Below are 16072 nucleotides of genomic sequence, written 5' to 3'. Positions count from 1 at the left end.
CATCCTGGAGCTACGAGCTGTTTACTATGCTCTTCTCCAGGCCAGACCTCTTCTCCAGGGAAAAGCTGTTTGTGTGCAGTCCGACAACTCCACAACTATTGCGTACATCAACAAGCAGGGAGGAACCCGCAGTTGCGCAGCCATGAAGGAGGTCAGCAGGATCCTGGTCTGGGCAGAGACCCATGCCCTAGCCCTGTCAGCTGTGTTCATTCCAGGAGTGGAGAACTGGGAGGCTGACTTTTTAAGTCGGCGGGATGTTCATCAAGGAGAGTGGTGCTTGCACCCTCAAGTCTTTCAGAAGCTGGTACATCGCTGGGGCTGTCCCCAAGTGGACCTGATGGCGTCCCGCCACAATTTCCAACTCCCCCGGTTCTTCGCAAGAACACGAGATCCTCAGGCAGAGGGGGTAGACGCGCTGGTGGCCCCTTGGCCCTTCCAGTATGTGTACCTATTCCCGCCATTTCCGCTGATACCCCGGGTACTTCAGCGGATCCGGAGAGAGGGGGTCACGGCCCTGCTGGTGGCTCCAGACTGGCCTCGTCGGTCTTGGTACACCAGTCTGACAGCTATGCTGATAGACGAGCCGTGGCCTCTACCTCTTCAGGAAGACCTTCTCAGCCAGGGACCCTTCATCTTCCCAGATTTAGGTCGTCTGCATTTGACGGCGTGGCTGCTAAGAGGTCCATCCTGAGGAGGGCAGGTATACCTAGAGCAGTTATACCCACCATGCTTCGCGCCAGGAAAGAGGTTACCTCAGCACACTACCACAGGATATGGCGCTCCTATGTGGCTTGGTGTGAGAGGCGTGGAGTCTCTACATGCCTGTTCAAAAAGGCGAGACTTCTCCTTTTTCTGCAGGAAGGTTTGTCGGCAGGGCTGAGGCTGAATACCCTAAAGGTTCAGGTCTCAGCTCTCTCTATCTTTTTTCAGAAGAAGTTAGCCTTTCTTCCAGAGGTTCAAACCTTCTTTCAGGGGGTGCTTCGTTTGCAGCCCCCCATTCGTCCTCCAACGGCTCCCTGGGACTTGGACTTGGTGCTGGAGTACCTTCAGTCCTCTGTTTTTGAGCCCTTGGAGGAGGTGGACCTTCGCTACCTTACTTGGAAGGTCGTACTTTTGTTGGCTCTGGCTTCTGCCAGACGTGTATCGGAACTGGGGGCTCTTTCTTGTCGTTCCCCGTTTCTACAGTTTCATCCTGACAGAGCGGAGCTCCGTACCAGCCTGGCCTTCCTCCCAAAGGTGGTATCGGCCTTTCATCTGAACCAGCCCATCGTGGTTCCTGCCTTTCCAGAGGACTCCCCGGTGGCGAGATCCTTGGATGTGGTTAGGGCTCTAAGAATTTATGTAGCCCGTACAGCCTCTATCAGGAAGTCTGATTCGCTGTTTGTGACCTACGATCCTGTGCGTCGTGGATGGCCAGCCTCTAAACAGACGCTGTCCAGGTGGATTAGGTTAACTATACGTCAGGCCTATGTCACCTCTTCACGGATTCCTCCTGGTTGCATTACAGCGCATTCAACCAGGTCGGTTGGATCCTCTTGGGCGGCTGCCCGAGGGGTTTCTATACAGCAGCTCTGCCGAGCGGCTACCTGGTCTGGCTGCAGAACCTTCGTTAGGTTCTACAGGTTTGATACCTTTGCGGCTCCTGCTTCAGTGTTTGTCCGCAGGGTGTTAAGGGGTTCTCAGCGCTCTCCCACCCGGGATTGAGGGCTCTGGGACGTCCCCAGTGTAACTCCAGTGACACCTAGTGGATGAAGGAGAAAGAGGGATTTTGTACTTACCGTAAATCCTTTTCTCCGAGTCCACAGGTGTCACTGGACGCCCACCGCAGCGCTGGTCTCTTTAAAGTTGCCTCAGGGCTTATGTCCTGCAGGGTCCATTACCTTGGAGTTTCCCTGCTGGGTTACCATGGTTATACATATATATATATATATATATATATATACTAAGTTAATATGTTACATTGTCTGTTGACTGTGTTTGTTTGAACTTTCAGAGTTTCTCACTGTTCTTTCTTTCATCTTGTATTGAATGATTGTATGTGGTATTAACCTCCTCTTCGGAAGTGTGTTTTATCTTCCTGCTCCCTTCCGGGCACAACCTTTATGACTGACCTGGAGGGGAAGTAGAAGGGGAGGAGTTAGCCACTCTAATCTTTTATTTAAAGTGCCCATGCTCCCTGTGGTCGCCTTCTATTCCCCAGTGTAACTCCAGTGACACCTGTGGACTCGGAGAAAAGGATTTACGGTAAGTACAAAATCCCTCTATCTACTGCCCACTTTGGGAATCATGTCTTACAAGGAGCTATGTCAGTTTGACTGGTCCCGAGATAATAAATATTTCATGCAGCTTTCCCTCCCGTGTGTTTACTTGGGTATGTCCCAGTGTTATGGCTGCCATGGGGATCGTAGAAGAAAGAGGCAAATTATACTCACCGATTAATTCCTTTTTCTTCCTAGAGATCCCATGGCAGCCACTGATTGCCCTCCCGTGTTATTACTGGGTTTTTTCTCCAGGATGACAGAGACATTCAAAAGACACTGAGGTGAAGGAGGAGGAGGCTGTTATACACAAGGTGGGCGGTCCTAGAGAAAAAATTCCTGTCTAATCTATGGGGGAAGGGAAACATCCCAGTGTTATGGCTGCCATGGGATCTCTAGGAAGAAAAAGGAGTTATCGGTGAGTATAATTCGCCTCTTTCTCTTTCATCCAGTCCGGTGACACAGCTCACGATGGGATGTAGGAGGGTCCGCCAGGAGCCAGGCACCTATGCTTCTAATTTCTTTGGGAGCAGGCTCCTCCCTACATGCATCCCATAATGCTCCAGTTAGTTTTAGGTGCCCACAGGAGCGGGTGCTATGCTTCGCAGCTGCGTTTTTTTCTTTGGATTTTTTTGAAGATAGTTAGGTTTTTTATTATTTTTTTACTGCGCTAGCTTTAGAGCAGGTTTTCCAGTGTGTTACTTCTACTTGAAGTTCACACACACTGAGAGCGCCGCAGAGGCTGACAGAAGCGCGTCCTGTCAGCTCTCTGTGTGCAGAGGGACACTTTTTATTCCTTCTGCACAGCGCTTAGTCTCTCTGTGTTAGAGACTTTCCTGGGCCCCGGGGGTGTCCTAACCGGCTCCTTGCAGAAGGAGATCTTGGGGGACAGACCCCCCCCGCCATCTTGAAGGGTTTAGAGACTGAAATCCCACCAGGGAAGTGAAGTCTCTCACAGGAGTCCGGCGCTGCTGGACGACTCCATTGTGGTCCTATGGAAGGGAGGTACAAGGAGGTAAGAAGAGACAACTGCGGGAGCGGCTGATGGGGGAGAAAGCACCAGATGGGCTAGTTTCCCCGCTGATGCAGAGACTTGCTCTCTTCCTGCACTGTGTTTTGGCGCCTTTTCCCCGCGCTGCGGAGCTGACAGGGTGATTTTACACAGACTCCAGTCTCTTCTAACAAGAGTGGGTCACGCGCCCCCAGAACGGAGATAGCTGAACCTGCTTGGGCTTTGGCGTTGGGCAGGTCTATGAATGCTCTTACTGAGGCTTTGAATAGGCAGAAGGATTCCTTGTTAGGGTCTCCTGGCCACTTTACCTCTTCTCAGGTTTCTGGGGGGTCAGTTACCCCGGCTCAGGGGGACCCCATTTTGCTGCAAGCTATGCAGGATACTGCTCAGGGGGTTCATAAAATGACTGCCTTAATGGAGCAGTTTACAAAATCCTCTGATGAGAGGATCTGTATCAACACCACCCATTTTACAGGATTTGGATGATGATGTGTGTGTGTGAGGAGAACTGGAGTTGGGACATGAGTGATGAAGCTGAGGCCTTAACTTCAGGCATTGAGGATTTGATTGTGGCTGTTAGACAGACTCTGAATCTTGCAGAGGAAGAAAAGACTCCTGTCTCTTGTGTGTTTAAAAAGAGTCGCAGGGACCCTGTGTGCTTCCCCTCTGATGAGGGAATTACCTCTCTTTTAAATGAAGCAGGAAAAACTCCTGATAAAAGACTGTTGATGGCTAAAAAGTATGCTAATATGTACCCCATGCCAGAGGAACATAGCAAATTATGGGAAAAAGCCCCATTAGTGGGTGCATCGGTTGCTAGGCTGTCTAAATCCACTGCGTTACCTGTCCAGGGGGGTGCTGCCTTTAAAGACCCAGTGGACAAAAAGGTGGAAGGTTGCTTGAAAGCTATTTTTGAAGGCGTAGGTTATACTTTGAGGCCTATTATTACTTCTGCTTGGGTTACAAAAGCTATGATCAAGTGGGCGAAGGAACGGAGTGGTCTTCTCCACCAAAATTCGGAGGCTTTCATACTGGCAGAGAAGTTGAGATCTGCTGCAGAATATGTTTGTGAGGCCGGTGAGGAAGGAGCTAAAATGGCGTCCAGAGTGTCTATCACCTCAGTTTCAGCTAGAAGGGCTCTTTGTCTCAAAGCGTGGGAAGCTGATAGTGAGTCCAAGAAGTCCCTTGAGAACTTGCCTTTTAAAGGGGAGCTATTGTTTGGCTCAGAGCTGGAAGCCATCATTAATCAGGCTACTGGGGGTAAAAGTACCTTCCTCCCCACCACCTCCAAGAGTTCAGGCTCCAAGTTTGGCGTTTTCAAACCGTCCTTTCGGCCGCCATTTCGGGGCGGGACGTCCAACAGAGGACAGACTGGCCGTGGCAGATTTCAGGCCAGCAGAGGAAAGTCTTCCATATCTCGGTTTGGGGCCTTTACAAAAAAGCATGCAGCCAAAAGTGATGATAAGTCCTCTGCATGACTGGGCGGGGGCTCCCCGTTCTTGGTTCAGAGTGGGGGGTCGCCTCCTGCACTTTCGGGACCGGTGGAGGGAATACATAGTGGATCCTTGGGTTCTTTCCATCATTTCCGAGGGTTACCGGATAAATCTCACAGGCAATCCACCCAAGAGATTTGTTCCTACTCCTTTGCCTCGGACTGCGTCACTGAGGTCTACTCTTTTGGGGGCAGCTTTGTCCCTCAGGGAGAAGGGAGTAGTGATTCCGGTGCCTCACGATCCTCTTCCTAGTCCCCAAGCCAGACGGGTCTTTCAGGCCTATTCTAAATTTAAAGTCGGTACTTGTTTCCTAGCACGGCCACAACGATTTGGATCTCGGGCATCGCAGGTAAAAAAATTGCGTCGATTGCATTGCATGCGGGCTAAAAAAATCGCATGCGATGCGACCGACGCAATGCCCGCGATTTCCCATAGGGAACAATGTAAAATGCCTCAATTTACCCAAATCAACATGGGGAACAATGTTAAATGGGCCAGAAACCCCCCTGAACAGTGAAATGGCCCCCCAAAAATAGTTAACTCCACCCCACGATAAACGTGAACCCGAAGCGTGGCGAGCACAGCGAGCCCGCGAGGGGCGGCGGTACGCGTCCTCCGACCTTTTCATACCCCCACTATCCACGTCAGCGTGGAGTTGAGAATAGATAGTGTGGCGAGCCCGAAGCGTGGCGAGGGGACGCGGATACCTTCACAGGTAAACGCGGGCTTCGCAGGTATCCACATCCCCTCGCGTGGCTCGCCACGCTTCAGGCTCGGTGGCTCGCCACACTATCTATTCTCAACTTCACGCCGACGTGGATAGTGGGGGTATGAAAAGGTCGGAGGACGTGTACCGCCACCCCTCGCGGGCTCGCCACGCTTCGGGTTCACGTTTATCGTGGGGTGGCGTTAACTATTGGGGGGGGGGGGCCATTTCACTGTTATGGGGTTTTTTGGGGTCTCTGGCCCATTTTACATTGTTCCCTATGTTGATTTGTGTAAATTGAGGCATTTTACATTGTTCCCTATGGGAAATTGCGGGCATCGCGTCGGTACCATCGCATGCTTTTTTTGGCCGCATGCGATGCGACCGACGCGATTTTTACTTTTTCAATGGGAAATCGCGGGCATCGCGTCGGTCACATCGCAGACCATTAAAAATTACCTGCGATGCCCGCAATTGTGGCCGTGCTAGGAAACAAGTACCTTAAAGTCTTTAAATCTTCACTTGTGGGTAGATCATTTTTGCATGGAGTCCCTGCGTTCTGTGCTCCTGAGCATAGAGCCGGGGGAGTTTCTGGCATCTGTAGATATTCAGGATGCATATCTCCATGTGTCCATTTTCAAGGATCACCAAGCTCTCCTAAGGTTTGCAATTGGAGAAGACCATTGGCAGTTTCAGGCACTGCCGTTCGGTTTGGCTACGGCTCCGAGAGTGTTCACAAAAGTGATGGCGGTCATGGCCGCAGCTCTATGTCTAAAGGGAATAGTAATTATTCCTTATCTGTACGACCTTTTATTCAAGGCGGAGTCGGCGGGAAAACTTCAGGAACACCTGAGTATTGCGACACAGTTCTTGCAAGAGCAGGGTTGGGTGCTAAACCTTCCCAAGTCGCATTTAACACCCACTCAGAGTCTGCAATTCCTCGGGGTAATCCTGGACACACACCTTCACAGGGTGTTCTTGCCACATCCCAAGGCAGTGGAGATTCGGCACATGGTGCTAACACTTATTCAGGCTCCTGCACCGACAGTGTGGCAGGGAGTAAGGTTGCTGGGCAAAATAGTAGCGACTTTCGAGACGCTACAGTTTGCCAGATTCCATTCAAGGTGCTTCCAGTGGAACATCCTAGCATGCTGGTCCGGAAATGCAAAGACAATGAAGCCGGAACGGCTGGTTCTGTCTCAGGAAACAAGAATATCCTTGGAGGAATGGTGGACGGATATAGAGACTCTGCAGATGGGGCGGTCCCTTTGCTCTTGGGATTGGTTGGTCATCACGACAGATGCCAGTCTCAGGGGTTGGGGAGCAGTTGTGCTCCATCTAAGGTTACAGGGCCTTTGGTCCGAGGAGGAATCCAATACTTCCTATAAACATACTGGAACTGAGAGCGTAATGGAATACCTTGTGCCAAGCAGAAGAGTTTCTGAAGGGATTGCTAGTACGAGTTCAATCCAACAATGCCACAACAGTGGCATACTTAAACCATCAGGGCGGAACTCGCAGCAAGATGGCGATGGCAGAGATTGTGAGGATTTTCACCTGGGCGGAAGTGCAGGTGCCAGCACTGTCAGCCGTATTCATTCCGGGGTTCCGGAATGTGGAGGCGGACTATCTCAGCAGGGCGGATCTGCTGGAGGGGGAGTAGTCACTCCATCGGGAAGTTTTCCAGAAAATTGTTGACCGCTGGGGACTGCCAGACATAGATCTTATGGCGTCAAGGAGCAATTGTCAGGTGCCGAGGTTTTGCGCTCGGTCGAGGGACCCGTCGGCTTGGGCAGTGGATGCCATGACAATTCCTTGGTGTTTCAGTCTGGAATACATTTTTCCCCAGTTTCCAATGATCTCGAAGGTGTTGAAGAGTATAAAGAACCAGAGAGTACCAGCCATACTGATTGCACCAGATTGGCCCAGGAGGTCATGGTACTCAGACATACTGAGATTATCGACGGAATCGTGGCGACTTCCTCTTCATCCGGATTTACTAAGTCAAGGACCGCTCCTACACCTGGACCTAGCTCGTCTCAATTTGACGGCGTGGAGTATGAGTCCTCCTTATTGAGAAAGAAAGGTTTTTCAGAGGCGGTTATCCCTACCATGTTAAGGGCCCGAAAGCCGGTGTCTGCGGCTAATTACCATAGGGTGCGGAAGATCTACATCAGGTGGTGTGAGCGGCAGAGAGTTCATACCTCCAGGTTTAAGGTGGCGAGGCTACTGGAGTTCCTACAGGATGTCATTTAGTCTGGTCTAAGTTTGCAATCTTTGAAAGTGCAAATTTCGCTACTTATTTAGTATCTGGGCGCCCGATTTTTTGATTGTATGCCTTAAGTTAAGGCATACATTCAGATGCGATGCGATATCGCATACGACCATATCGCATGCGATGACCCGATTTTTCCATAGGATTCAATGTTAAAATGGACTGAGTCCATTTTAACATGGAATTCAATGGGAAAAAGGGGTCCTTTTCATACCCCTACTATCCAAGTGGGCATGGAGTTGGATATAAACCTGTGGCGAGCGTAGCAAGCCACCGAGCCTGAAGCGTGACGAGCGGACGGTATTCTGCGTCCCCTCGCAGGGCTCGCTACGCTCGCCACGCTTCGGGCTCGGTGGCTCGCTACGCTCGCCACAGGTTTATATCCAACTCCATGCCCACTTGGATAGTAGGGGTATGAAAAGGACCCCTTTTCCCATTGAATTCCATGTTAAAATGGACTCAGTCCATTTTAACATTGAATCCTATGGAAAAATCGCATAGCATCCGATTTGGTCGCATGCGATGCGATGTGCCCGATCCGACCCGATTTCTAAATCGGGCGCCCAGATACTACATAAGTACCCAAATTTCGGCACTTTCCATTTTCTTTCAAAAGAAGGTGGCTCTGTTGCCAGAGGTACAGACCTTTTTGCAGGGTGTGACCAGGATTAAGCCTCCTTACAGGCAGCCGGTTGCACCGTGGGACTTGTCCCTTGTTTTATCCATGCTGCAAAAGCCTCCTTTTGAGCCTATGAGATCAGCGGATCTCAAATATGTTTCCTGGAAACTTACCTTTTTTATTGGCCATTGCCTCGGCTAGGCGTGTGTCAGAGTTGGGTGCCTTGTCTTACAAGTCACCATTTTTGATTTTCCATGATGACAGGGCTGTACTCAGGACAGTACCTAAATTTCTACCTAAGGTAGTATCCTCATTTCATTTGAATCAGGACATTGTTCTCCCGTTTTTTTCCCCGCCTGAGGGAACGAGGGATAGTTTGCGAATCTATGTGAATCTATGTGAATAGGGTAAAGGATGTTCGCAAATCTGATTTGCTGCTGGTTTTGTACGATGTACATACGATTGGGTGGCCTGCTTCAAAGCAGACAATTGCTCGTTGGTTGAGATCAACTATTGCGTTTGCCTACTGTAAGGCAGGTAGGCCTGTTCCATCTCGCATAAATGCCCACACTACAAGGTCAGTTGCTTCTTCGTGGGCGGTGCGTCATGGGGCCACAGCGGAGCAGCTGTGCAGGGCAGCCACCTGGTCCTCTGTTCCCACCTTTACAAAATTCTACAGTTTTCATGAGTTCGCGTCGTAGGACGCTTCATTTGGACGGGCAGTGATAAGAACTGGCAGTCTGAGCTTACCCTCCCAAAGGACCGGCTCGTGAACGTCCCATCGTGAGCTGTGTCACCGGACTGGACGAAAGAGAAAAGGGGATTTTTGTAAGAACTTACCGTTCGAACCCCTTTCTCTGAGTCCAGTCCGGTGACACAGCGATCCCTCCCTAACGCTCAGTAAGTTGTACCGTTCATGGTTGCCATGTTATGAGTTATAAGTTGCATATATGATGTTCAGGCATTGTACTAAGTTGTGCTGTTGAAGTTTAACTGATGCAGTAGGGAGGAGCCTGCTCACAAAGAAATTAGAAGCATAGGTGCCTGGCTCCTGGCGGACCCTCCTACATCCCATCGTGAGCTGTGTCACCGGACTGGAAAGGGGTTTGAACGGTAAGTTCTTACAAAAATCCCCTTTTATTGCATACAGTATTTTCCGGTTTCTGTTAATACAGCTTTACAGCTATCTAAGAAATTAGGAGCCATCAGCCCCTATTATACTCCTGCTCTCCCCCTCACATCATGTCACTGTGTGTTACCAGCCCAGAGATCTGACCAGTCTCCACCCCACACTCACTGCTGTATCTCATACATCAGGAGCCATCAGCCCCTATTATACTCCTGCTCTCCCCTCACATCATGTCACTGTGTGTTACCAGCCCAGAGATCTGACCAGTCTCCTCCCCGCACTCTCTGGTGTATCTTATACATCAGGAGCCATCAGCTACTATTATACTCCTGCTCTCCCCTCACATCATGTCCCTGTGTGTTACCAGCCCAGAGATCTGACCAGTCTCCTCCCCACACTCTCTGGTGTATCTCCTACATCAGGAGCCATCAGCCCCTATTATACTCCTGCTCTCCACTCACATCATGTCCCTGTGTGTTACCAGCCCATAGATCTGACCAGTCTCCTCCCCACACTCTCTGGTGTATCTCATACATCAGGAGCCATCAGCCCCTATTATACTCCTGCTCTCCCCTCACATTATATCATTGTGTGTTACCAGCCCAGAGATCTGACCAGTCTCCTCCCCGCACTCTCTGGTGTATCTCATACATCAGGAGCCATCAGCCCCTATTATACTCCTGCTCTCCCCTCACATCATGTCACTGTGTGTTACCAGCCCAGAGTTCTGACCAGTCTCCTCCCCACACTCTCTGGTGTATCTCATACATCAGGAGCCATCAGTCCCTATTATACTCCTGCTCTCACCTTACATCATGTCACTGTGTGTTACCAGCCCAGAGATCTGACCAGTCTCCTCCCCACACTCTCTGGTAGAAAAGGATAATCATGATAATCAGGCGCTAATACTTTACATTATTATATTTTCAATCAATCAAAATGAATGCTGTCTAACAAGATAATTCTAAGACGACTTATGGCTATTGCAGCTCCCAATAGGTATTCTGTATAACTTAATTAGATAAAAATAAAATAACAATTAGGAGAGCGCTATAACAGAAGTATAGATTATTTGCATTAACTAGTAAATAAAAAAAGATATTAGGTGTTCATATTTGACACTATAATAATTGCCACAGATATAATCTTCTGTAGGTGGTTACTGTAATTGCATTTTTGCATTCATATCACAGCGTGTGTATGCTGACAGAAAAGACCCGTACCACCATCACTAGTGCTGATCCTGTAAGATGCATGTACGCAGCTCAGTAGCCAGAAGCCAATTATTTTATATTGATAGAATAGGTGAATGACACTTTCAGTCGATAGCGGCTACAGTACAGTATAGTATAACTGCGTCTAAGCAGCATCTGGATAAGGAGGTAATGAGAGAGAGAGAAAGACTAGGGGCAGAGATAAAGAGATGGGGCAGAAGGAAGAGAGCAGGGGAGAGGGGGGGCAGATGGGGTGGAGGAAAGAGAATGGGGGGACTGGGAGAGAGCGACAAGTAGGAAAGGGTGGGAGCAGAAAGGGGAGGTGACTGGGGGCAAGGTGATGTGGTAATATGAGGCGCTGGGGGATGAGGGGGGAAAGAGAAGGTATGACTTTTTTTCTTTACCAGTATCGGCAGGAATCCCGTTCACCGATGCCGGCCTCCCCTACAAGTTCCCCTCTCCCCCTGCCTGATCCATTGTGACTAATGTCACACCTTTACATGCTCCCGCCCATTTCAGCTGCCAATCACCGCTGGCTCCTGCAGCGGGTTATATGGGTGGATGGCAGATTGCCTGTACACATAGGGCCCGATCTGTAGTCCATCCGGTTGTGGGGGGGGGGGGGGGGGGGGAGACACTGGCGGTGATGGGCCATGGATGGGAACGCCCAGCGTTTCATGGGCATTCCCATGTAAATTCCAGCCTCACGCAAGGTGCCAGGGGCGGGTAGCTGACTTCACATGGCGTCAGCTGCCCTGAACCCTGGAGATTTCAATGATCTCTCCAGCATTGGGCACATGCGAGGGGATCCGGGTGGGGTAGTGGCTATTCGTCAGGTCGGCACTTTGGGACTTGGTACCAGGTCATCCAGAATCAGGCCCATAGCACAATGCACCAATATATCGGTCATCGGCTCTGTTGTAGAGATCACGCTGGTTACAGACATATTACTGGTGCCCACTGGCTGACGGACCAGCGATATATCGGCCAGTGTGTGCGCAGCATTAGACATGTTCAGTGTAAGTGATAAAACATCCATGAACATTTCCTTCTCAATGTAACCAATTCTGTCTGTTGTCATTCATCTGTTTCCTGTAGATGGGCGCACAAGCAGGAATACCTCGGAGGGAGATCTCATTGTGTCTCCAGATTATATACTAGAAGATAAGAACATCAGACAAGATTCTCCAGAAGAAAACCCCATTATCCCCAATACAGACCCAACATTTCCCATTGCAGATATTTCATCTGGTCCCTCTAGTCATGAGGAACCTTCTCCTGATCATTCAGACCTTACTACACCCAGTACAGGTCATATAGATACAATATCATCCAGTTCTATAAGTCAGTCAGTTTTCGCTTTACATCAGAGACATCACACAGGGGAGAAACCATTTTCATGTTCTGAATGTGGGAAATCATTTTCTCGTAAAGCACATCTTGTTATACATGAGAGGGTACATACAGGTGAGAAACCATTTTCATGTTCTGAGTGTGGGAAATGCTATAGGAATAAACACAGTCTTGTTATACATGAGAGGGTACATACAGGTGAGAAACCATTTTCATGTTCTGAATGTGGGAAATGTTTTACTCATAAATCCAGTCTTGTTGCACATGAGATGGTACATACAGGTGAGAAACCATTTTCATGTTCTGAGTGTGGGAAATGCTATAGGAATAAACACAGTCTTGTTATACATGAGAGGGTACATACAGGTGAGAAACCATTTTCATGTTCTGAGTGTGGGAAATGTTATAGGAATAAACCCAGTCTTGTTGCACATGAGAGGGAACATACAGGTGTGAAACCATTTTCATGTTCTGAGTGTGGGAAATGTTATAGCAATAAATCCAATCTTGTTATACATGAGAGGGAACATACAGGTGAGAAACCATTTTCATGTTCTGAGTGTGGGAAATGTTATAGCAATAAATCCAATCTTGTTATACATGAGATGGTACATGCAGGTGGTAAACCATTTTCATGTTCTGAGTGTGGGAAATGTTATAGCAATAAATCCAATCTTGTTATACATGAGATGGTACATACAGGTGAGAAACCATTTTCATGCTCTGAATGTGGGAAATGTTTTCCACTTAAATCTAATCTTGTTACACATGAGAGGGTACATACAGGTGAGAAACCATTTTCATGCTCTGAATGTGGGAAATGTTTTATAAATAAATCTAATCTTGTTACACATGAGAGGGTACATACAGGTGAGAAACCATTTCCATGCTCTGAATGTGGGAAATGTTTTATAAATAAATCTAATCTTGTTATACATGAGAGGGTACATACAGGTGAGAAACCATTTTCATGCTCTGAATGTGGGAAATGTTTTACACTTAAACCCAGTCTTATTCTACATGAGAGGGTACATACAGGTGAGAAACCATTTTCATGTTCTGAATGTGGGAAATGTTTTGCAAAAAAATCCAGTCTGGTTACACATGAGCGGGTACATACAGGTGAGAAACCATTTTCATGTTGAATGTGGGAAATGTTTTACCAATAAATCGCATCTTGTTAGACATCAGAGAAGCCTTTTCCATGCTTGCAGTGTGGGAAATGTTTTATAAATAAATGTATACTTTGTAAATACCAGAAAAATAACATTTTGATGAGCAGATCTACATTAAACATGAGCATTGATATGTGGATACCCCTGTTGTATGCACAGGGATCATCTGAGAGTAGTCTCCCCAACACAATGCAGGCTCGATTTCCTCCCCCCCCCCCCCCCCTTAAAACTGTGGGAGCTACCCATGGGTTCTTAAATGTAAGGCTAGCAGAAACTGTCCTACATAACCAGCCCCCTCCCCCCTCTCCAGAGCTGCCGGCTTATACTGGGTACACAACAGCATGATGCAGCTTGTGAGCGGGTTGTTAGGGGAATGTATGACCTGCTCACTATATGGCGGAGCCTATGACACGCTCAGGAACTGCATCTGATGTGATCGCGACCCGAACCCACTTCAATGGTAGGATCTCAGAAAAGACCTAACGATCCGCGGGGCTGCACGTCGGATCGGGATCGCATCAGAACGGCAGTGAAATGGCCAATTTACATAAAATCGGTCGAGATTGTATCTAAATTGGCTCATTTTGTGATTAAATCATCCTGATGTGTACCCCACATTACTGTAATCATACTGCAGGCTTCAGGCACCAGCTCAGCAGGAAGCCAGGCTGCTCCTGGGACACTTACATCCTGGGATACAAACATCCACCCAATCACTGCCCAGATCTTATTTTTATTCAGTATTTCTTATTACAATATGCATATGATACAGATATAAGATATTACATCCCATCCTTTCCCCTACCTTATATCTGTGCAGTGTATATGTGCTTTATGTCTGACAAGCGATGCCATTATACCGGTTATACTAAACTTACGTTGTGCCTCATCTATCTCACCTTCTGTATACTGCCATTTATAATAAAGCTATTCCTGTGTTTGGTCCTGTGTAATAGTGTGGATTTGTGTAATGTATATGTATTGTTGTGTATACTCCTGTATAAGCCTCATAGAATTCTGACAGCGTCCATCTCTCCCACGTTTGATGACACTTTCTTACATTATTACTGTTGGTGTATGTGTACTTCTCATTATCTACTGTATGGTTTACCAGATGGATCCCGTGGTATAAATCCGGTGCCTCATGCGCCTCCATTTCCCTGCTATTATTACTTTTGCCAGAGCAGCTAGGTTCTCCACCGGCGGTATAAACGGGTCATTGCCCTTACCTGTGGGTTTATGCCCAAAATACATAGTTACATCCAGATATTGTACCGGTAGTCCCACCTTGACCATTATATTTTGGACTTTCTCCCAAAATCTCCTTCGCGTGGTGCTGCCAAATCCTATGCATACATGTACCCTGCTGTATACTGCATTTTGGGCATAAATCATTTCTCTTTCAATGGTCCTGGTGACACAGCTTCACATTGGGATGTAGGAGGGTCCGCAGGAGCCAGGCACCTATACCAATCCTCAATTCGTTTTAGGTGCCCACCGGAGTGGGTGCTATACTGAAGAGGCTGCTGAGCAGCCGAAGATTAGAGATAGATAGGTGTATTTTATTTTATTCATTTTACACTTATTAGGTAAGACGCAGTGCTGAGGATTCTCATAGAGTCCTCACACTGCCAGCACAGTAGGGGCTGACGGAAGCGCGTCCTGTCAGCTCCCTGCGCATGGAGGAGACACTGTCTGGTATCTCTGTGCGGCACTGCCAGCTTCTATTAAGAAGCTGCCTGGGCTCCGGAGCGTCCCTGAACCGGCTTCACACAGGTGAGGGTCATGGGGGATGGGCGCTCCGTTATGGTGGCGGCCAAATTTAAACGGAGTTTGCATGCTGAGTTCTTTATTGAAAAAGACAGCAGCTTGTCACAGGGCCTGCGGGTGATTTCAAGTGGTCCCCATTTGAAGGGGAGACACTGGGAATTAGGAGATCCAGCAGTGGGAGCAGCTACTGGGGGTAGTTTGGCGCCAACTCCACAGACCCCGCAGTAGAAGGGATAGTTGGTCTCTTCCCTCACTCTGCCTGGCGCCGCTTTGGGAGACGCTGACTGTGGAGCTGAAGCGCTGTTTCTAGTTGAGTGGTGGATTTTCCTGGGCATCGCTACCCTCTTCTTCTGGAGGAGACTACTGGAGCTTCAGACAGATAAGTGCTGTGATTATATTGATTCAGTACATAGCGCCTGTCGTTTTGCACTGTGTGAATTACTTTATCATGACAGAGCAACAATCTGTAGCTTTGGGGGAGGGAGACCCTTTTACATTGAGCGCGTGCAGCGTTTGTGCATTACAAATTTCCCCTGAACAGATGGCCATGGGGGGGATTGTACCCTGCTTGCGCAGCTGTGAGACCCATGGGAAGTGTACCCCAGAGGGTGGAGCGGACAGAGCCTGCGTAGGTTAGTGCTCTGGGCAGGTCAGTGAATGCCTTAGTGCAATTGTTGGACAAGCAGAGAGAGGTTGTGGTTTCTTTCCCAAGACAGTCCTCAGGTTCTTTGCCTTTGACTCAAGCAGATCCTGGTTTGCTGCAGGTAATGCAGGATACTGCAAAAGTTATCAGCAGGTTTAATGCTTTGCTGGAAAGATTTGACAATGACTCTGATGGAACTCCTAGACCCTTATTCAGTCCCTCTGTTACCTGTTGATTCAGGGGAGGAAGGAGAGTGTACCTCGGATATTCCCTGGGAGCAGGGTGATGATAATGAGGATACCGCGACCCCTGGGGTGGAGGATTTTATTGCTGCTGTTAAGCAAGCCATGAATTTGTCGGATGAAGACAAAACTCCTTTTAAAGGGGTGTTTAAAAGGCAACGTAGAGAGGCTGTTACCTTCCCG

General features: G+C 48.5%; 1 protein-coding gene across 2 annotated transcripts in view; it reads left to right on the top strand.

The window, feature by feature from the left end:
* The window catches only part of LOC146010187 (uncharacterized), a 31346-nt gene extending 17191 nt beyond the window's left edge, over window positions 1-14155 (top strand). For both annotated transcript variants that reach the window (XM_083151183.1, XM_083151181.1), the window contains one exon: window positions 11805-14155. In XM_083151183.1, coding sequence (XP_083007309.1) covers window positions 11805-13204 — 1400 coding nt within the window. In that variant the 3' untranslated portion in view covers window positions 13205-14155. The remainder of the gene's footprint in view (window positions 1-11804) is intronic.
* Window positions 14156-16072: the final 1917 nt, after the last annotated feature.

Source organism: Crinia signifera, chromosome 6, assembly GCF_055691185.1.
Source record: "Crinia signifera chromosome 6, ASM5569118v1, whole genome shotgun sequence".
In the NCBI taxonomy this organism is placed as follows: Eukaryota; Metazoa; Chordata; class Amphibia; order Anura; family Myobatrachidae; genus Crinia; species Crinia signifera.
Note: the sequence above shows the minus strand (reverse complement) of the source record. Positions and strands in the feature narration are given on the sequence as shown.